General features: G+C 47.8%; 1 protein-coding gene across 1 annotated transcript in view; it reads right to left on the reverse strand.

Annotated features, from left to right (window-relative positions):
• The window catches only part of LOC140596338 (ral guanine nucleotide dissociation stimulator-like), a 44,068-nt gene extending 24,240 nt beyond the window's left edge, over nt 1–19,828 (reverse strand). The window contains exons 1-8 of the mRNA XM_072745046.1: nt 19,582–19,828; nt 19,147–19,433; nt 18,150–18,365; nt 17,688–17,791; nt 17,117–17,186; nt 16,289–16,360; nt 15,795–15,869; nt 14,742–14,863 (exon numbers count right to left, since the gene is read on the reverse strand). Coding sequence (XP_072601147.1) covers nt 14,742–14,863; nt 15,795–15,869; nt 16,289–16,360; nt 17,117–17,186; nt 17,688–17,791; nt 18,150–18,365; nt 19,147–19,433; nt 19,582–19,828 — 1,193 coding nt within the window. The remainder of the gene's footprint in view (nt 1–14,741; nt 14,864–15,794; nt 15,870–16,288; nt 16,361–17,116; nt 17,187–17,687; nt 17,792–18,149; nt 18,366–19,146; nt 19,434–19,581) is intronic.
• Between the last annotated feature and the right edge of the window lie 283 nt (nt 19,829–20,111).

The raw sequence follows: 20,111 nt of genomic DNA on the forward strand, positions 1-20,111 counted from the left end.
AATTTTTAAGTGTTGAGAGAAAAAAAAAGAACAAAAACACCGATCTAGAATTCTATAGCCTGTGAGATTATCCTTTATAAGTGAAGTATAAGTAAAGACTTTATCAAACCAAAAAAAAAAAAAAAAAATTCAGATAATGTATTGCCAGTTGATCTTTCTGGCAAGGAATCTTAAAAGAAGTTCTTTAGAAAACAGGAAAATGATAGAGGGCAGCGGCTCAGATCTACCTACGGAGTGGAAAAGCATTAGGGAAAGAATTAGTGAAGGTAAATTAAAAACTTATTTTTTCTTATTCTTAACTGAGCTAAGTAAAAATAGGTCGTTCAAAATAATCATAGCATCAATGCATTTGATGATTACATTGATTTGAGAGGCAGCAATAATGTAAGACCCAGGAGGAAGGAAATTAGGAAAACTTTGTTGTTATAAGGAATGTGCACTACCTGTGACCAGGTATAGTATTTTTTGAAAGTGGATTTGGATTAGTTGTAAATGTGTATAAGAAACTCTAGGGAAACCACTAAAAAAAAAGCTGGTAAAAGAAGTATAATTGATACACTAGGAGCTGATGGGCCTGGATATTAGTAGTGTCATCCGCATGAATATTGAAATGGCCAAGAGCAGAGACAGAAGTTATGGCGGGAAAATAGCCTTGAGCCAGAAACTTAAATATTCAACAGATGAAAGAAAAGAATTCTGAAATCTGTAGAAGTCACAAAAAGGATGGTAAGTGGTATGATTTGATGAAAGAGACTCACATCTGGGATATTTTAGGAAGGAGGGGATGAACACAACCTGATGCAGCAAATAAAGAAGTGAGACCTTTGTGTTGTAGACTGTAGGGAACAACTGAGTATATGACTAAGTTCGTATTTTAGGAAGTAGAAGCTGGGAAAGGAGAAGCACTTGGGTTGGGTCGCTGGTTACACGTGATCCATTAAAATCCCAGCCAGGATCATTGTCAGTTTTTGACCAAGGTGACCGAGGAAATGGCGACTGAAGCAGGAAAAAGCAGTGGGGGATTTTGAAAAGGATTTGGGGCAAGGATGAAGAAATCAATTTTGAGCAATTGAACGTTAGATTCTTGCGGGACAGAGAAGTGAATGTGAAGAAGAGGGAGGAATTCCAGGTGACTCCTCGCTTCTCGTACTGCGTAACCTGGTAAAGGGTAGTTTCCAAGACTGTGATCGGGTATGATCGGGTTTAGTGCTAAATGTAATAAGCTCATTTTAGGAAAGGTGGAGCCTAGGTGGGTACCTGTGAGCAAAATATTCTGTATCAGGTAGGATTAGGTTCAGAAGAGTAGAGCAGAAATGCTCCCAGCATTGTGACATCAGTGAGATAGAGCCCTCCCTCTCTCTGATGGTCAGGAGACCGGAAGGTAGGGCTCCAGGTCTGAGGCCACACGTGGTCAACCTGGATACGCCAATTAGGAACTGCTGTCCAGCTTTCAATTGTGAAAATCTTGGGAAGACAAAAAGCAAACTTGCAGACTTCTCTGTTACAGTTGAGTATGTTAGGCACAGATTAGTTAATTGGACATAAATCTTTTCTAGATTTGTAAGGTGAAGTTACTTTCATTTTCATTTTACAGATGAAGGGAAAGACTCAGAGAAGCTAAGTAGCCTGCTCCAAGGTCAGTTAGCAAATGGCAGCAAACCATGATCTCTGCTCTTTCTTTGTCACCTTCTTCCATTCTTGGATTTCCAACACTGTGTGTGGGGTTTTGGGAGAGGGTTTTTTTTTCTTGTTTTGTTTTCATTTTTTTTTTGTTTTGTTTCTTAAATGTGAGAAAGTTGAATGAGTATGGCTAAGACATTGGGTATAGAAGAACGCAAATTATTGCAGGAGCCTACAGAATTCACGGGTGAAGAGTAGGGATGGCTTTGATTAATTATATAACGCTTGGGCTAGATTATCTATTAGGGATGTTTCTTTATTGGAACTTCCGGTGCATCTTTTTGGTATGTGTTCTAATGGAATTAGAGAACATCAAAGTTTACATTTCCGAGGCAAGTGTCTATGGATGTATGTGTATGTATACATTGCTTAGATGATGTATCATTTCATCTAGGCCTTTTAAGTTTGAAAAGGTTGAAACCTCCATAAACTCACAAGTATAATGTGAATTTAGAAAAATAGAAGCTCTTTTTCTTCCTTGGAACTGACAACGCCTAGACTCATTTTATTTATTTATTTATTTATTTATTTATTTATTTATTTATTTAACAACAGAGTCTACTGTGGTTTTATTTTATTTATTTAATTTTTTTAAAGATTTTATTTATCATGAGACACACACACACAGGGAGAGAGAGAGAGAGAGAGAGAGAGAGAGAGAGAGGCAGAGACACAGGCAGAGGGAGAAGCAGGCTCCATGCAGGGAGCCTGACATGGGACTCGATCCTGGGTCTCCAGGATCACCCCTTGGCTGAAGGCTGTGCTAAACCGCTGAACCACCCAGGGATTCCCCCACCCCCTTTATTTTTATGGTGAGAGACTGGTAAAGTAATAATCTTCTACTGGCTTCTATTGAAAAGAAAACCACCAACCCAAAATGGCATCACTCAGATTAAAGCTGCAAGTCAGTCCAAGACTAAACTGAACCCAGATGGATTTCAACCCACCAGGAGCCTAACCTTTAGCCTTCAGTCAGGAATTTTCTAGTCAATGCCAGTAAGGTAATCTGTCACATGGGTCCTCTTCATCTGTCAAAGGAAGTTGAGATAATCCCCAAATGAAGGTGACCTCACCTAAAATAATCTTTTTTTCTGTTTATACTTCCTTGTCTTGCCTCTGAAATCCTTTCCCTTTCTGTAGCTCCCCTCTGTGAGCTTTATAGGGTGCTGCCCCATTCAGGGGTTGATGAATAAAGCCAATTAGAGCTTTACCATTTACTTGGCCCAATATTTGTTATTCAACACTAGACAAGTACTATTTCCATACGTCTAAAAGTTACATTTTTTCCCCCACATAGCCTAAAAGACTGAAGCTCTAAAGTACTGATAAAAGCTTAATTTATCATGCATTGTCTCTATTCTGCTAAAACAACACACTGATCTCAGGGATGAATCTGTTGGAATTTGTAATGCTTTTTCACACATCTACAAACAAGTGTCGGCATATGTCAGACTTCATGAAAAGGCCATATTCTTACAATATCTGCCTATTATGCAGTATCTTATAAGAAGGAAAATGATTTTTGGACATGAAAGCTGTGAATGTATATAGGCTACGCTTTAAGGTTAATAGAAAAGCTAGAACTTAAAGAATTATCTATGAAATTAAAATAATTTATTATCTGTATTAACATCATCAGCATCATTTAAGAAGTTGTCATTTAGGAAGTACCCAAGAGAAGAATTAGTTCAGAGTGACTAGAGATATCTGAGAAAATAACAACCAAGTTATTTTGGCATTTGTTGGAAACCAAGAAAATTCTAACTTTTTTAAGGAAAAGGTATTCATTCGTCCATTCTTAATCCATTCATTTACCCATTCTTTAATTTATACAACACTTGATTAATTGCCTCCTTTATACCACATACTGGGGCTGTGGGATAATGGCTTTTAACCAAGGATAAATGCCCACCCACTTAGTGGGCATTCAGAAATCTGATTTATTTGGTTAGGGCCACAGATGCACACTTCACATAAAGAAAAACCATTCCACCGAAGAGGCTGTAATAGCACGGACACTGAGAAACATTATATGTGCAGAAACGCTGTGTGTACAGTCTCTTAACTACAAGAGACTCATAGATTGATGGAAGCGACAGATAGACCAGAACATGTTATCCTAGATGGCAAGTGCTTGTAGGCAGCCGCTTGTTGGCTGTTACAGAATGGCCCAGCCGAGAGGCAAGGGGGCATGGAAGCCATCTCAGGCTGCTAAACCATGAACTGGAAGGAGTCAACCAGGAAGAGAAGAGAGGTGACAAGTGTTCCAGGAGGAAGATCTGGGGTGGTCATGGCAAGGAAGCGTGAGAGAGGACGGTGGTGTGTCCTGTCAAGTAAAAGTGAATGGTTGACTTCTCATAGGTAAATGCAGAAATGGGATGATAAGGCCTGGAGACAAAGTCTAGGTCACATTGGAGATGGGGAGGCGACCTAACAGGCGGTAGCAGTAATCTGGTAAGCAGCTAGGCAGGCCTCACCTCAAACAGTGGCAGAGAGGAAGGAGTGAGGGGGCAACTCGAGAAAACACGGTAGCTTTCTTTGCCTGATACCTACACAGGTTTGCCTCAATACCCACAAGTGGAGTGTTCCGTGAAAACTTTTGTAAACTGGAATGGCATAAAATGAAGAAGTAATTATCATTAATTTACATGGGAAAATTTTTGAGTGTTCCCAGACCCGAACAACCTCTCAGGCTCTTCTGATCCTCAGGACACATCTCACTAATGGATGCAGAATAGGTGGAGATGGAGCACAGATGCTCACAGTCACAGCTCAGAGCTCCTGCAGCTTGATGCTGACATGCTGAGTTGTAGTTCCTGAGAAGGAGCTTGGCTGGGCCCCTCTCGCTGCTCCAGGCTGTGTGCTTCCCCTATGACAGCTCACTGCAAAACAGACGCGGGATGCTCTTTAAATTTTCACCTTTTTTGGATTTCTTTTGGTTAGCGAAAACAGGTACTAATAACCTAAGTTTTCCAGAAAAGCAAAGTGGCTTAATAGAAACTTATGAAAAGCAGGGGTACCTGTGTATCAACATACAACCAAATATCCCAAAGCAAATACCCCAAGTATCCTTTTTTGAGGCCATCAGGAAGGCCTATTCATCCTGAATGTATGTCTTACTATTTCTTGTTGTCTGAAACACCTTTAACACCAAAAGAGTAAATTCATTCCAGCAGGACTGTTTGGAATGGAAATCTATATCAAGTTTAGCTATAAGAAATAGCAAGTATTAAGTCAGCGAATTTAGGGGAGCATGTACAGATCACCACAACCTTAGAGAAAATCAGGGTGGGATAAAAAGAAGACTGCAGAATGTTTGCGTTTTTATGGTTCCAAGAGTGAGATAAGCCCAGATGAAAGTAGTAATTTGAACACATGAAAGAGTAGATCCTACTGAGCGTGAACTGCCCATTACTATGCTTATAGTGACTCCAAACCCAGGTGAAGAATATTATGGCGAAAAATATATATTTACATATGTATATAAGTTAATTCAACATAAAATATAGAAAATCTACATTGAAAGATTTGTTTTTTGTTTTTGTTTTTTTTTTTAGTCATAAAAGAATAAGATCATTCTAGGATGGTCTACAGTTGGGTCAGTGGAACTGTATGGAATCTAAGTTTTTGAGAACTTCTTGGGACCTCAGACTTGCCTACTGAGGTTATAATCATTTGAGTAAATAAATGAATGCTTTAAGAATCCATGTTGGGATATCTAATTGGCCCCATATTGTCAGGGAACAGAGGAAAAATCTAAAATATATGATGTACGTGATTCAACCATTTAAAGAAATTTTTTTAATTTTTTATTTATTTATGATAGTCACAGAGAGAGAGAGAGAGAGGCAGAGACACAGGCGGAGGGAGAAGCAGGCTCCATGCACCGGGAGCCTGATGTGGGATTCGATCCCAGGTCTCCAGGATCGCGCCCTGGGCCAAAGGCAGGCGCCAAACCGCTGCGCCACCCAGGGATCCCGATTCAACCATTTAAATGCAATTACCTATGGAGGAGGCAAGAAATTGAATTTATACTCAAAAGTAAATTATTAATATCAGAATCTTTTTTGAGGATGTATTTTGATAATGGAAGAGAAATGCCTAGGTTTTGTTGTTGATGTTATTGTTTCTTAAAATGAATTTTAAAAAAAATAAGACAGAATGGGATTCTGAATCTAATCTTCATCTGTAACATTATTATTATTCTTAGATTACTGAATGTGAGACAGAAATCTTAAATTTTTAGACAAAACATTGATAGTAAGTTTTATCTTAGAAGATTTGCTAGATTGCACTGCTGGGGATTTACCCCAAGGATACGGATGCAATGAAATGCTGGGACACCTGCACCCTGATGTTTCTAGCAGCAATGTCCACAATAGCCAAACTGTGGACGGAGCCTCGGTGTCCATCGAAAGATGATGGATAAAGAAGATGTGGTTTATGTGTTCAATGGAATATTACTCAGCCATTAGAAATGACAAATACCCACCATTTGCTTCGACGTGGATGGAACTGGCGGGTATTATGCTGAGTGAAGTAAGTCAATCGGAGAAGGACAAACATAATATGGTCTCATTCATTTGGGGGATATAAATAATAGTGAAAGGGAATAGAGGGGAAGGGAGAAGAAATGGGTGGGAGATATCAGGAAGGGAGACAGAACATGAAGACTCCTAACTCTGGGAAACGAACTAGGGGTGGTGGAAGGGGAGGAGGGCGGGAGGTGGGAGTGACTGGTTGGCGGGCACTGAGGGGGGCACTTGGTGGGATGAGCACTGGGTGTTATTCTGTATGTTGGCAAATTGAACACCAATAAAAAATAAATTTATTATTTAAAAAAAAGATTTGCTTGAGATGTAAAATGTAGCAGTGACATGAAGATAACAGTGAATATTTGGATATGATTTGTTTTCTTTTATATTATTTGTAACATCAGAGGATTTTTAATAAGTAAAAATAGACATTTGATAATGTTTTATTAAAATTATTTTAATACCGTTGAGAGTTACAAAAATGATTATTGAATCTAGGTCTTGCTAAATCATAGATTATGCAATATATATTACGTGTTTCATGTTCACATAAAAAGATTTTCCAAAGAGGCCCTTCCTTCCTTCCTCCCTTCCACCTCCTTCCCTTCCTCCCTCCTTCCCTTCCTCTCTTTTGTTTTTTAAAGATTTATTTATTTATTCATGATAGACACAGAGAGAGAGAGAGAGAGGCAGAGATACAGGCAGAGGGAGAAGCAGGCTCCATGCAGGGAGCCTGATGTGGGAGTCAATCCTGGGACGTCAGGATCATGCTCTGGGCCAAAGGCAGGCGTTAAACTACTGAGCCACCCAGTGATCCGCTTCCTTCCTCTCTTTGAGAGAAATAAGAAATAACACACGTGCAAGTTGGGGGAGGGGAAGAGGGAGAGAATCTTCCAGCACTCTCCCCACCAAGCATAGAGCCCAGAGTGGAGCTCTGTGTTAGGACTCATGAGATCATGACCTTACCCCAAACCACAAGTTGGTAGCTTGACCGACTAAGCCCCCCCCCCGGTGCTCCCCACAGAGGTATTTCCTATGAGAATTCAGATAGTACCTCTAGCTCATCTTTTCCCTTTCAAAATAGACTTATATTTGGAACCATTATAAATCCTAACTCGGGGAAACGAACTAGGGGTGGTGGAAGGGGGGAGGAGGGCGGGTGTTGGAGGGGAATGGGTGGGACACTTGACGGGATGAGCACTGGGTGTTTTTCTGTATGTTGGTAAATTGAACACCAATAAAAATTAATTAAAAAAAATCCTAAATTAAAAAAATAAATAAAAATAAAAAAAAATAAAAATAAAAATAAATGTTGGTTCTTTTTATAAGTGGGTCATCATGGCAGTCATTCCCACATATCAACTGAAATAAATGTCAAGGCTACAGATGAACCATTTGGTAAATGTGTGTTTGACTAAAACAGTTTTATAGTTTTGCCTTTTGCACTCTTTAACTCAAAAAACTTTCAACCTATTCCTTGTTTTCCGTGGTTTCTCAACCATGTTGTTGGAATAACTCCTGTAACCTCCTCTGAAAGGATTCTGGGCCTTTCAGATATGCTGAACTGCTGAGCTTTATGATCTCTTCTGGGGACCTGGGTCTGAATACATAAGTTTATTTTAAATGTCTGGGTACTCTTGCTATTACTTTTCTTATTGAGGCTGAATCACCTTTTATGATGTTTGGTTTAGCATTTTCCTTTTTTTTTAAATCAATTTCTTGGGTTAAGAATTCCAAGGATGGTAATCCCTGGTTGGCTCAGCGGTTTGGCGCCTGCCTTTGGTCCAGGGCATGGTCCTGGAGTCCCGGGATCGAGTCCTGTGTCGGGCTCCCAGCATGGACCCTGCTTCTCCCTCTGCCTGTGTCTCTGCCTCTCTCTCTCTCTCTCTCATGAATCAATAAATAAAATCTTAAAAAAAAAAAAGAATTCCAAGGATGGATGGGCCTGCCTTCTTTGTACCAAAATAGTACAGTATTTACCTTATTTAAAAGAAAAAAAAAAGTATCTTGAGCCTCTGCAATGGGCTCTACGTTCAGCGTGGTGTCTGCTTGAGATTCTCTCTCTCTCCCTCTCTTCTTCCCCTTGCTTGCACATGCACACATGTTCTCTCTTTTTCTCTCTCTAAGATAAATAAATAAATTAAAAAAAATAAAATATACATTGAGTTTTCTTCTCATTATTATAAAATGATTCATAGCTGAAAATACTAGTGGCAAGTCAAGTCTCTATGAATCCCTGGTACATTGTTGCTTTTGCATCATGGACCTTATTTTATGATACTACCTTTTTAATGTTCAGTCTTGGTTGCCTCATAATTTTTTTATACATATGTTCTCTGTAAACCTGTGCTCTTCAGAAAGCTCACTGAACAGCTACATTTATGTCAGCTAACCCCTTTTTTTAGTCTTTATTTGGATTATTATCATTTAACACATTTTTAAACATGTCCTCTAACCCATTTTAAAGTTCTTGATTATGATATTGACCAAGGCTTTAACATTCCCCCCAGCTTAACTAAATTTAGGCAGGCTTTCTCATGAGTAGACCCTGATTTTTTCTAGAACATTTGGTTTAAAACACTTAACAATTGTAAATTCTTTTTCTGCCTCTTTGAGATGTAAATCCTTTTAAAAACCCTCCAGCCAGTTTATAATCCAGAAATGTCTTTCTCAAGGACCAGGAAATGGTCTTTGAAATGGAATCATCAAGGAAGATACTCCTCTGGCTCTCAGTTTCTATGGGAGGGTAGGAGACTAATTTCAGGGGAGCCTCATTACAAGCTCTAAAACTTCCTTCTACCTGAGTTTACTTTTCCTTTGGGAAAGGGCACATAAACCCATATAGTCTTCAATCGCTCCCAGCCCAGCTTCTAGAATTCTCCAGTCCTTGATATCAGAAGAGTGTGGTTCAGATTGAATCCTGGCCTCTCTTCCTGATTGCAGTAGCCTTGAATAAATCTTTGCTGGTTTGATTTTGTCCAGTGTAGTTTTTGCTTTGACAATGTATTACTGATTTTTTAAATAATAATTTGCTTCGTTATTCTTAAAAAGATGGAATAAATTTCTAACTATTCTCTGAAGTCCTTCTTTTCCAGTTAATTACAGTAATGGTTGTTTCATAATTTATCTTCCTTTCTTTCCCCTCCCTGCCTTCTTCCTCTTCCTTCCTTCCTTCCTTTCCTTCCTTTCCTTCCTTTCCTTCCTTTCCTTCCTTTCCTTTCCTTTCCTTCCTTTCCTTTCCTTTCCTTTCCTTCCTTTCCTTCCTTTCCTTTCCTTCCTTCCTTCCTTCCTTCCTTCCTTCCTTCCTTCCTTCCTTCCTTCCATCCTTCTTTCCTTCCTCACCTCCTTCTTCCCTCCCTCCCTTTGTGACTCCCCCCTTCCCTCTTTTCCTTCCTACTTTGGACAAAGAATATTAAGTCCTGTAATAATCCTTGTCCAGAACTGTGCTATTAAAGCAATAGGCTTGGGTGTGAAGTTCTTGTATTTTATGAATCTATCTTAGTCATTTGCCTTATTAGTCTAATTTGAGTTGAGAATACCAATTCCTATCATCTCTTCATTAAAAGAGGAGGAAAGGGAGCTTTTCCTCCCATAGTCTCATATTTTGCTAAGGGATTTCCATCCCACTCTCCAGAGGAAGCAGCAGTAAAGTATTTGCAAACCCTTTCTGAACACAGGAAGAGTCCCTCACCAGATTGGTGCTATGGAACACATTAAGGTGAATGATTATTTTAAGAAGCAGTAGTGGGTTGTCTCCTTCCTCTTCTTGTGTTGTGTATCTTGTACTTGTCAGCATATGCATACAGCATTTGCTGTGCAAACATGACTTTTTCCCAGAGAGAATCTTCCTACTTTGGACTTTTTTTTTTTATATGTGTTATCTTTTTGTTTTTAATCGTTAAATCTTTTTTTTTTTAATTTTTTTATGATAGTCACATTGAGAGAGAGAGAGGCAGAAACATAGGCAGAGGGAGAAGCAGGCTCCATGCACCAGGAGCCCGACATGGGATTCGATCCCGGGTCTCCAGGATCGCGCCCTGGGCTAAAGGCAGGAGCTAAACCGCTGCGCCACCCAGGGATCCCCCTACTTTGGACTTTTACCAGAACCTAGACTAAGGGCATCTTTGGAGAGATGGGAAGGAAAGTAGAAGGAAACATAAGAAGTTCTGCTGACGATCTACATGTAACAGTTTCTTTGCCATATTTTGGGGTAACAAAGCTCACACCATTCTTTAAACCTTATTTTCATTTTTGTACTTTTTAAAAAATTTATTTGTGAGAGAGAGTATTGGGGGAGAGGGACTAAGGGAGAGGGAGAGAGAATCTCAGGCAGACTCTCCACTGAGTGCCGAACAGGACACGGGGGGGCTGTCCTCATGTGATCTCATGACCCTGAAATCACAACCAGAAGGAAAATCAAGAGTCCGAGGCTTAACTGACTGAGCCACCCATGTGCCCTTTTGTGTTGCTTTTAAAATTAGTTAAATACAATAAGGGAGAAGGCATAAATATGCAAAATCTCTGAAATATGAAACAACCCCCCCTTTTTCTGAGTAATGAAACCATCGTTAATACAGGAAGTTAGAAGATAAACTGCTTTTAGTAGAATATGTAGCATTATTCTAGATCCCAATTTATTTCATATGTAGAATTGAATATAAAGTGATATAGATGTCATTTCTACTCATCTTATCAGTGTCGAATATATTCTGATTCTCAGTGTAGATCCTCCAATTTAAGTATTTTAATCATTAAAATCCCTCTGCACCAGGAGAAAAGAAAAAGACAAGAAAGAAATGATAAAGATGTGCAAACTTTACCCTCCCTTTTCTTAGAGATGCTGCTTCAAACTTTTGGAAAAATATGGTAGCTGATTCTGTCCTATTCTCACCTTCCTCTTTTTACTCTTAGATCTCTGGATTTCTCAGCATAAAAGAGGTTCCAATGAAAATAAACACATGACAAGCTTTGTAATAACATGCAGCCTCTCGAATTAAGTTCAACTCAGAGCGGCACAGACTCTGTGTGGAGTGTGAAGGCTTCTTGCACTAGAAATATTTTAAACTATTATAGTGTCAATTTGCTTCCGACTTTTTCTTGAGCTTGAGAGTGAATTCACTTTGCTATTGACAATGGTATTTGCTGTGGGCTTTTCCTAGATGGCTTTTAAGATGCTGAGGAATGTTCCCTCTATCCTCACACTCTGAAGGGCTGTGATCAGGAATGGAGGCTGGATTTTGTCAAATGCTTTCTCTGCATCTATTGAGAGGATCCCATGGTTCTTGTATTTCCTCTTGGTGATATTCTCCACCCTTTCACTTTAGGGCTATAGGTGTCCTTATGTCTAAAATGAGTCTCGGGGATCCCTGGGTGGCTCAGTGGTTTAACACCTGCCTTTGGCCCAGGGCGCGATCCAGTAGTCCCGGAACGAGTCCCACGTTGGACTCCTGGCCTGGAGCCTGCTTCTCCCTCCTCCTGACACTGCCCCTCTCTCTCTTTCTCTATGTCTATCATAAAAAAATAAAAAAATAAATAAATAAATAAATAAATAAATAAATAAATAAATAAAAATAAATCTTAAAAAAATAAATAGAAATAAAATGAGTCTCTTGTAGACAGCAAATAGTTGGGTCTTGCTTTTTCATCCAGTCTGAAACCCTGTGCCGTTTGATGGGGTCATTAAGTCCATTCATATTCAGAGTTACTATTGAAAGATATAAACTTAGTGTCATCATGATACCTATTCAGTCCTTGTTTTTGTGACAGAAAACAAAAACAAGGAGGAGTGTCCTCTGATTATCTATACTGTAAATCCCTCCACTCCCCCTGGAGCTATCCAGTGCTGCTTGGTCAATAACTGGCTTTTCTGCTGTCCCTCTAGGTGGTCTTCTGGGGGAAGGGCCTGCTGTGCTGGTTCTCAGGTGTGATCACCTGGGGGAGCTGCCCAGACCCTGCCTGGTGCACAGCTCAGTGGGAGCTGTTCATCCTGTGAGTCCCCTGCTCTGTCCTAGGAACAAGGTAACCCGAGGAGGAACCACACTGGTGGCGGCCAGCTCCCTGGCCCCAGAGTCAGCTCCCGCAGTAGCTACCCCACCTCCCAGTCTGCAGGTACCTGGATGCTCCGGGGGCAGGGCACTGACCTGCACAGCTCAAGGACCACTGGGGCAGGAGCATCCTCACTGTCCTGAGCCCTCTAGCCTCTGTCTGTCCCGGGGGGAGCACCATATCCTGGGCTACATCCCCTGTGCCTTTGCCTCCAGGGCCCTGGGGCACACTGCAGCCCTTTAGGTAGCTCGGCCGTGGGGTGGAGATCCCCCCCCCGCCGCAGGTGCTCTGTTAGTGCCCCCAGGAGCCTGAGGGCATCCCCAGCCGCCTGGGGTCCTGCTCCAGCTCCCTGCGAGCTCCTGCTCCTCCGGAGGGGCTCTCCTGTCCTGGAGGGCCATAGCTCTGGGGCCTCAGCCTGACTCCTAGCGCGGCCTCCGCTTTGGAGGCTTTTTTATGTCTTTACTTTTTCCCCGCCCTCCTACCTTCTTAGAAGCACCAACTCTTCTCACTGCGACCTTCCAGTTGCTCCCTCTTTAAATATTAGGCCCAATACAGAGCTTTTCAGGATGATGTGAAAGTTAACCAGGGAAGTTAGGGGGGGACAGGTGACCTGGGGACCCTCCGCTTCCCCACCATCCCCTCCCCCATCATAGTGATTATTAAGGAATGTATTTATTGCCATCTGATCTCTCAGGTCATCAGCTTGGTGGCATTGCCCCCCATGGAAGCCCCTGAATGTTCCTCTCTCATTTGTCGTCTTCAAAGCTCCTGACAGGAAAGCTTCACGAACCCCCATGACATAACCCAAGTACAAGACCTAAGGAGTCAGGCTCAGTTAGTGATTCAAGACAAGACAGTGTAAGTGTGTACACTAAGACTGAGTGTGCAAGCTGGTGAACGTCTGGGACCACACATCAGAAAAACAAAGACCTAAAGTCACCCTGTCCAGCAAGGAGAGTGTGGGGGTTTCTCCAGCCGAACCATTACTCTGGCAAGGGGGGAACTTTGTAAAACCCACCAGGCACCAACAGGGCAGAGCAGCCACTAGGCCCTCGAGCAAGAAGTCGGGGTCTTCAGGGAATTGCTCCTTCAAGAGAGCTGCCCAGGGAGGTACAGGGAGGCAGGAGATCCTAGCTCAGAAGCCAGCACAGGTGTTCGTGGAACCTGGCCCAGCTGTGGCCTTCATATACACAAATATCTCTCCCCCTCATGCACACCAAGAGGGAAAAGCACGTCAGAGATCACTGACGAGGACCCCAGGAGGATTCCAGGCTTGGTCAGGGATGAAGTTGGAACCTGAGATCGAGACTGAGGAAGGAAAGCCCTGCCTGCCCTTATGTCATCCACTAATGACCGTCCCCTGGCCTCATGCCGTCCTTGTGCAGCACAGGGTCTCTTTACACGTGTGTCCCAACTTTGGTGTTGATGCAGTTGCAGAGATTGACCTAGACGACTCCACGCTCTGAATAATGGGAATGTCTAACCCCAAAACCAAGCCAAAAAATTCCACATCAGAAAAAGCGGCAAGAAAAAGTCCTCCTTCCTTGAAAGTGTACAAAGGGAGCCCCTGTCCTGGGCAGGAGGGGGTCCTGGCGGGCGGTCCCCTTTAGGACCCCAGGTCGGTGGTGTTGCTGTTCCTGTGGAAGTCCCTGCACCCTCTAAATCTCAGGAGCTCGGAGGGGTGTCCCTGCTGTCTGGCCAAGTTCCTGACACTGTGCTCTGAGGAAGGGGGGCCTGGGGATGCCCTTGAGTAGCTGGGAGGAGGCAGGATCCTCTACTTCATCCCACATACAGGAGCTGGTGACTCTGTAAGATTTCTCCTTTAAAATGAGCACAAGAGGGTCTCCTGGTGGCTCAGTGTCGGGGTCTCTGCCTCTGTCTCAGGTCCTGACCCCGGAGCCCCGGGTTTGAGGCCCATGACAGGCCGCCCACAGGGAGCCCGCCTCTCTCTCTGTGTCTCTCGTGAATAAAGAAGGAATATCTGGGGGAAAAAGATGGAAAGTGACTATGAGACTCTTTAACTCTCTCACATTACTACAGGAAGTCAAAGGCCCAAACTCCTCCTGGACTGTAAAGCGGCTTTAATATCACAACATTGAAGTCTTCCGTTTACAAGTGAAGACAATGACGTATCGTCCTCCCAGTAGAAGAGGCGGGAGGAAGTGGTGTCCTGCAGACGGGCCCCGTCCCCGTGAGGCCCCTGCACCTCGGCTCAGGCCTGAGGGTGACTGCGGGCGGCTCCTCCTGTCTGGGGGCAGGCTCGGGGCTCCAGCTGGCAGGACAGGGTGTAGCTGAGGACAGAGGGACACGTGTGAGTTGGGCAGGAGCTTCAATTCCGGAGCCTTCCCTGGGATTTCCAAGGAGCTGGAGCCTGGAGCCCCAGCAGCAGGGCTGGAGGCGGCCCCGGGGGCCTGAGGAGAAGGATCCCTAGGGGCCCCCAGAGTTGGCTCCCCCTCCGGCCCTCACCCCTGGGAGCCTCACCTCTCGTCCTCGCTCAGCCACGTCCCAGCCTGGAACCAGGCCCGGAACGGCTCCTCGGGCTCTATGTGGTACCGATCCGCGGCCACCTGGAGCAGCAGGATCTCGGTGAGGACTCGGTACTCCTGGGCCCAGAGAGAGGACATGGCATGAGAGGCCTGGGGGGCGGAGAGGCCTTCGGCGGCTGCGCCCGGGACAGGCGTCGGGGCTGGTCTCTGCCACGTGGTGACCCCCCATCCTGCACACTCCTCCCGGCCCAGCTGGTTCTCAGATGGGAGCACACCCCGCCCCCGCCTGGCCAGGTGTCCCCGATGGCCGTGCCTCTGGCCTCGCCAACTACAGGGACTTTGCCGTTATCAGGGAGCCATTCCCGACAATGTGACAATGCGGGGATGGAGGCCAAGCGTGGTCCTCCCTGGGACCCTTCTGCTGGCCCCAGCCCCACCCTCCCTGCGGGAGCTCAGAGAAACCCTCACCTTGTTCTTCTTCCGGTGGTTGACCTCATTGCCCTGGAAAGCAGACGAGCACAGGCCATCAGGGGGGCCGCGGGGTGCTGCTGGGTGCTGCTATCCCCCTCACGCCACCCTAGGGCCAGGCACACAGGGGCCAGGACTCCCAGGGGAACAGGCCTGCGATCCAGGCCAGGCCCCGGGAGCCAGGGAAAGGAGCCCTGGGGGGGCAGGTGAGGCTTCCGGGAGCACAGGAGGGGAGGCCAGAGCCTCAGGTGGACAGGAGACGCGAGGCTCCCGAAGGGCCCGCTCAGGCCGGGGCCCCTGACGTCACTCTGCCCCCACAGGCAACCTCAACGGACAGGCTGAGGCCCACACAGCCTGACCTCTGAAGGTTGGCATTCGGGCCGCAGATTCGATCTCGGGACCCGTGACCTGGGTGCAGCCTCCCTCCTCTCCTCCCAGACGTGGGCCAGGGACCCTCGCTCCCAGGGCATTGGGGAGCCTGTCACGAGGGGAGACTTGCCAAGGACGGAGACCTCGGGGCTCGGCTCAGGGGCCCTGTGCTCCCCACATGAGGGCCCCGTCCCAGCCCCGGGCCACGCACCTCCAGGTACTCCTCCATGGCAGTATCCAACATGAACAGGTCGGTGAGGAAGGTGCCCAGGAAGGGGACGACACCCTGTGTCGGGGTGGGTGTGGAATGAGGCCCTGCTCCCGTGTCCACGGGGACCCTCCCCGGGACAGGTCAGCCCCCCGGCCCGCCCGCCCCAGCTCCCACCTGCTGCTGACCAGGACTCTTGGGGCATCCATGGTTTCCCCCCTCTCCCTCGGAGAACACCAGAGTCCTCCAAACAGCTCAAGGGCCAGCGGTAGGACATCGGGGTGTAGGTGCCCCGGGCCCTGCGCCCCACAGACACATTGTCTCCAGCTGTATAAACCCTCCTCCGGGTCACCTCGAAAGAAGTGTTGTCGAAGCTGTGGCTCCGGGAGGCAGAGCCGGAGTCGGGAGGCCCCACCTGCCTTGATTTGGGGGCTTCCAGCTCTCAGGGGAGACCCCTCTCCTCTGGGCTCGAGGCCACGGATCTGGGGCTCGCTCACCTGCTGCTGCTGCCGCCTCTTCCATGCTCTCTGCACGCTGATCCCCAGGGCTCCAAGCTTAGCTGGCCGGTCCTGCAGGGCCAAGGACAAGTTCCTCAAGAGCAGGATCACCCTGGGCCCTTCTCCCCATGATCGTTTTTTCTTTTTCTTTTCTCTTTTTAAATTTATTTTTAATTGCTGTTCAAATTGCCACCATATACAATACCCCAGTGCTCATCCCATCAGGTGCCCCCCTCAGTGCCCGTCACACTGTCACCGCCACCCCCGCCCTCACCCCTTCCACCCCCCATCTTTAACCTCAGACCCTGGACATCTGACCCAAGGCACAGGGTGGCAGCTACATCGTCCTTCAGCTTGCCATGAGGGATTCCAGAACAACCTCAGCTCCAGCATTCATGGCTGCGTGACCTTGAGCTTGCAGCAGCCTGGCCTCCCAGAGCCTGGATCCTCACTGGGAAAGGGGCGAATTCCAGCTCCCCCCTTGGTCCCCCGAGGACCCAGGGTCCTATTCCCACCATCACTGTTGGGGCCCTCATCCCATGCAAACCCCTCACAGAGCGCAGGCCTGTCCTCCGGGCTCTCCAGTTCGGGAGAGGCCCCCATCGGGACCGGCTGGCGACAGGGAGCGCGAGTGTCCAACTCAGGGATCCTGGTTCAGCGGCAGCTGCTTTTCCACCTCTTGTGGATTTTCACCCCAGGCTGCGTCCACGGTCATGCCAAAGGCTGCACTCGCTGAAGGAATGCTCCGGGACGGTCCCTGATTCAGTCACGAAGGACACCGTGGCTCCCACGCCGCCTCTCTTTCTATCCCAACACCTCCCATACTACCTTGAGAAGCAGGTTCCTGCTCTGGGCATTGTCCTGGGAGCACAGTTTTTCAAATGTTCGAATCTTCTTCCTGAGTAGAGCGAGAGAAGGCAGGACGGATGTTGGCACACTAGGGTAGGGTTGAGGGCAAGTTCCTGTGATCTGAGACCTCGAGGGAGTCCAACTGCTGGGTCGGGGTGTCTTTGGGTTCCTCTGACCACTCAGCTCGTTGCAGCACATGGGAGGGAGCTGTCGTGTGGGTCATCTGGTGCAACCGAAGCCCTCTTAATTGAACAGCTCTGCTTTGGTCACTTTTGGTTTCAATTGGGAAGAGACTCCAGTTGCTGTCATGTTCACATTCAGATACTTGTAACTCAGCACAGCCCAGACTCCCCAAATGGGGACATTAGGAGGCATGGTGGCCTCTTCACCTGGTAGGCTGAGAAAATCACCTGCCTGCCTGCCCACCCACGTCCTGTTGTCATGGAGTACTGCCTCCTAGGAAGTCCAGGGGGACCGAGGAAGCCAGAATGGACAGGCATCCGGGCCATCCCTCATCCTTCATGGTCCTTCTGGAGCGAGGACCCCTCACCTGGAAACTTTGGCCCATGTGTTCTTCAGGCGGTGAACGGAGACACTCTGCAGAGCCGAGAGGATGGCGTGCAGGGAGGAGTAGTTCCGTAAGGCTCGGCAGGCCTGGGGAGGAAGAGCAGGAGCTGTCAGGGGGCCGGCAGGAGCCCTGCTGGCTGGAGAGCTGCACTCCTCTCAGTGTCAGTCTCCTCTCCCGGATGAGACCGATGTCCAGGGGCCTACAGAAGGGCGCATGGAGGACGCCGCGAAGAGCCCTGCTGGGGAGAGGGGGCGTTTCCCGTCCCTCCAAGGAAAGAGTCACGTGGGGACTGAGCACCCCAACACTGGGCCATGCGAGGAAAGGTCAGCAAGGCCCCCCGGGAAGAAGACCTGAGACCAGAGACTTCAACCTTGAGGAATGGTCAAGGGAAGAGCAGTTCCCAGGCTCAGGAGAGCAGGTCCGCCGGGCCTCCCGTAGGCTTACCTTGGCCACCTTGATCCAGTGCTCCAGCACCACCGCCCTGTCCCGGGCCGTCATGTGTGCGTTGCCAAGGCAGGTGGTGATCACGCAGTTGGCCACGTTGTTGAACTGGGTCACGGTGGCACTGACTGTGCATGTCCGGTGCTCATAGCCAGGCTCATTTCTCTTGGACCAGATGGAGCCCAGGCACTGTTGGGGCTGCACCTTCTTGAACAGATCCTAGAGAAGAGGGGGACGCTCGCTCACACAGCCATTGCACATGCAGGATTCATGTCCTACATCGGGGTCCCCTGTCAGAGCCGGGGCTCAGCAAGGGCAGAAAGTGGCCTGAACCCAGGTAGAGTCGCTGCACTGCCCTGCATTCCTCTTCCCTGAGGGAGCCCAGTGCAGGATGAACGAGGAGCAGATACTCTCAGGGGGTGGTGGGGGGCAGGAGGGCGCTGTACCCTGGTCCTCCCCTGTAACTTCAAGTTACTGGTGGCAGCTCAAGGGGGCTCCTCAGGGGGCAACTTCCCCTCCCAGTGTTCATGCCCTGGCCCTCCTCCCCTCTCAGCAGCACATTCTCACAGAGGGGGGGAAAGCCACAGATTTGTCTGCCTCCCTTTACTTCAGCTCACATTTGACACCTAAACAGTGTGGGGTGCTCGGCCTCCAAGGCAGGAGCATGGTGAGCCTTGGGCTCAGCTGCACACAGTGAGTTGCCTCCGGCCCCCCGCCCCCCGCTCATGACCAGGGCCTGCCCGTTTGCCCACAGGTTCTGGCTCATTTAGGCGACACAGGGACTCTGCGTCAGTCCTTCCCAGGGTCTAGCTCCACAGTGTGCAGGTGGGCAGTGAGAGCAAGGGTTTGAGGCACGGGACAGGGCCTTGTGGTTGGTAAGGGATGGAGCTGAGATCTGGGCCCGACCACACAAGCCCACATCACGGAAAGGAAGGTTTTGGGCAGAAGACGGCAGGAAACAAGCCTGCCCCGGCCCCGGCCTGGAAGCCCCGCTGCTCACCGCGTCTATGGAGGTCAACTGCTCTGCCACCAGCTTGGGAGGGAAGGCCATGAGCCCGGGCTGCTCCCCATGCCGCGGGTGCTCGGGGGTTGCCCAGGGGCAGGTGGCCTCTGGGGCTGGAGGTGGCTCCGTCTTTGTGCTTTGGGAAGGAGTGTCAGTCCCCACGAAGGCTGGTGGTGGAACTGACTGCAGCTCACGACCCGGTACACGGGAGGAAGGCACCAGCTCTTGTGCCAGGTCTGGAGTAGTCGAGGGAGGAGACGCTGGAAGGAGCCGTGGAGCTGGCCCTGGGACAGGATAAGGAGACATGTGTGTCCACGGGACTGACTTGCCCCATGCCCTTCCAAACACAGGGAAGAGTCCATGGCCGATAGAGAAACACCCAGCCCCTGAACCCCATCCCGGAGAGTCTGCCCAGCTTGCCATCCCCCTTACCCTCTGACTCTGCATCTGCCTCCGTGAGCTGCAGAAGTTGCCGTGGCATCACGAGAATGGGGGCATGGCAACTCAGGCCATACAGGTTGGCCTGCACCCAGGGCCCCTGTACATCGAAGCAGGCCCAGTGCAGGGATGGCCAGGTGTTCTGCAGATTCTGGTCAGGCCAGGTCCCCGAGATGGGAGAGAGGCTGCTGGGGAGAGTCATATGCGGACCAGCATCAGAGCCTGGCCGCTCATGCCCCATGGTACTCCCATAGCACCATTCTTTGTGTATGGGTCCCCGAAATGTCCCCAGCATGACCTCTAGTCCTCCTGTCCCTGTTTTTGCAGTGGCGGACCTGGTATCCAGAAAACCTGTCTGAGTCTGGTTTTTCTACTTATCGTCTCTTCTCAATGACCAAGGGCCTCGTCTACTCCATCCTCCACGCCACAGGTATTGGGGCTTAGGTTTGTGGCAGATTGGTGAGTGCTCTGCTCACCAAAGCTTCTGTTCTTGGCCCCAGCGGTGGAGGTCACAAGAGGTGGTA

This window comes from Vulpes vulpes, chromosome 2, assembly GCF_048418805.1.
Source record: "Vulpes vulpes isolate BD-2025 chromosome 2, VulVul3, whole genome shotgun sequence".
NCBI classification, from domain to species: Eukaryota; Metazoa; Chordata; class Mammalia; order Carnivora; family Canidae; genus Vulpes; species Vulpes vulpes.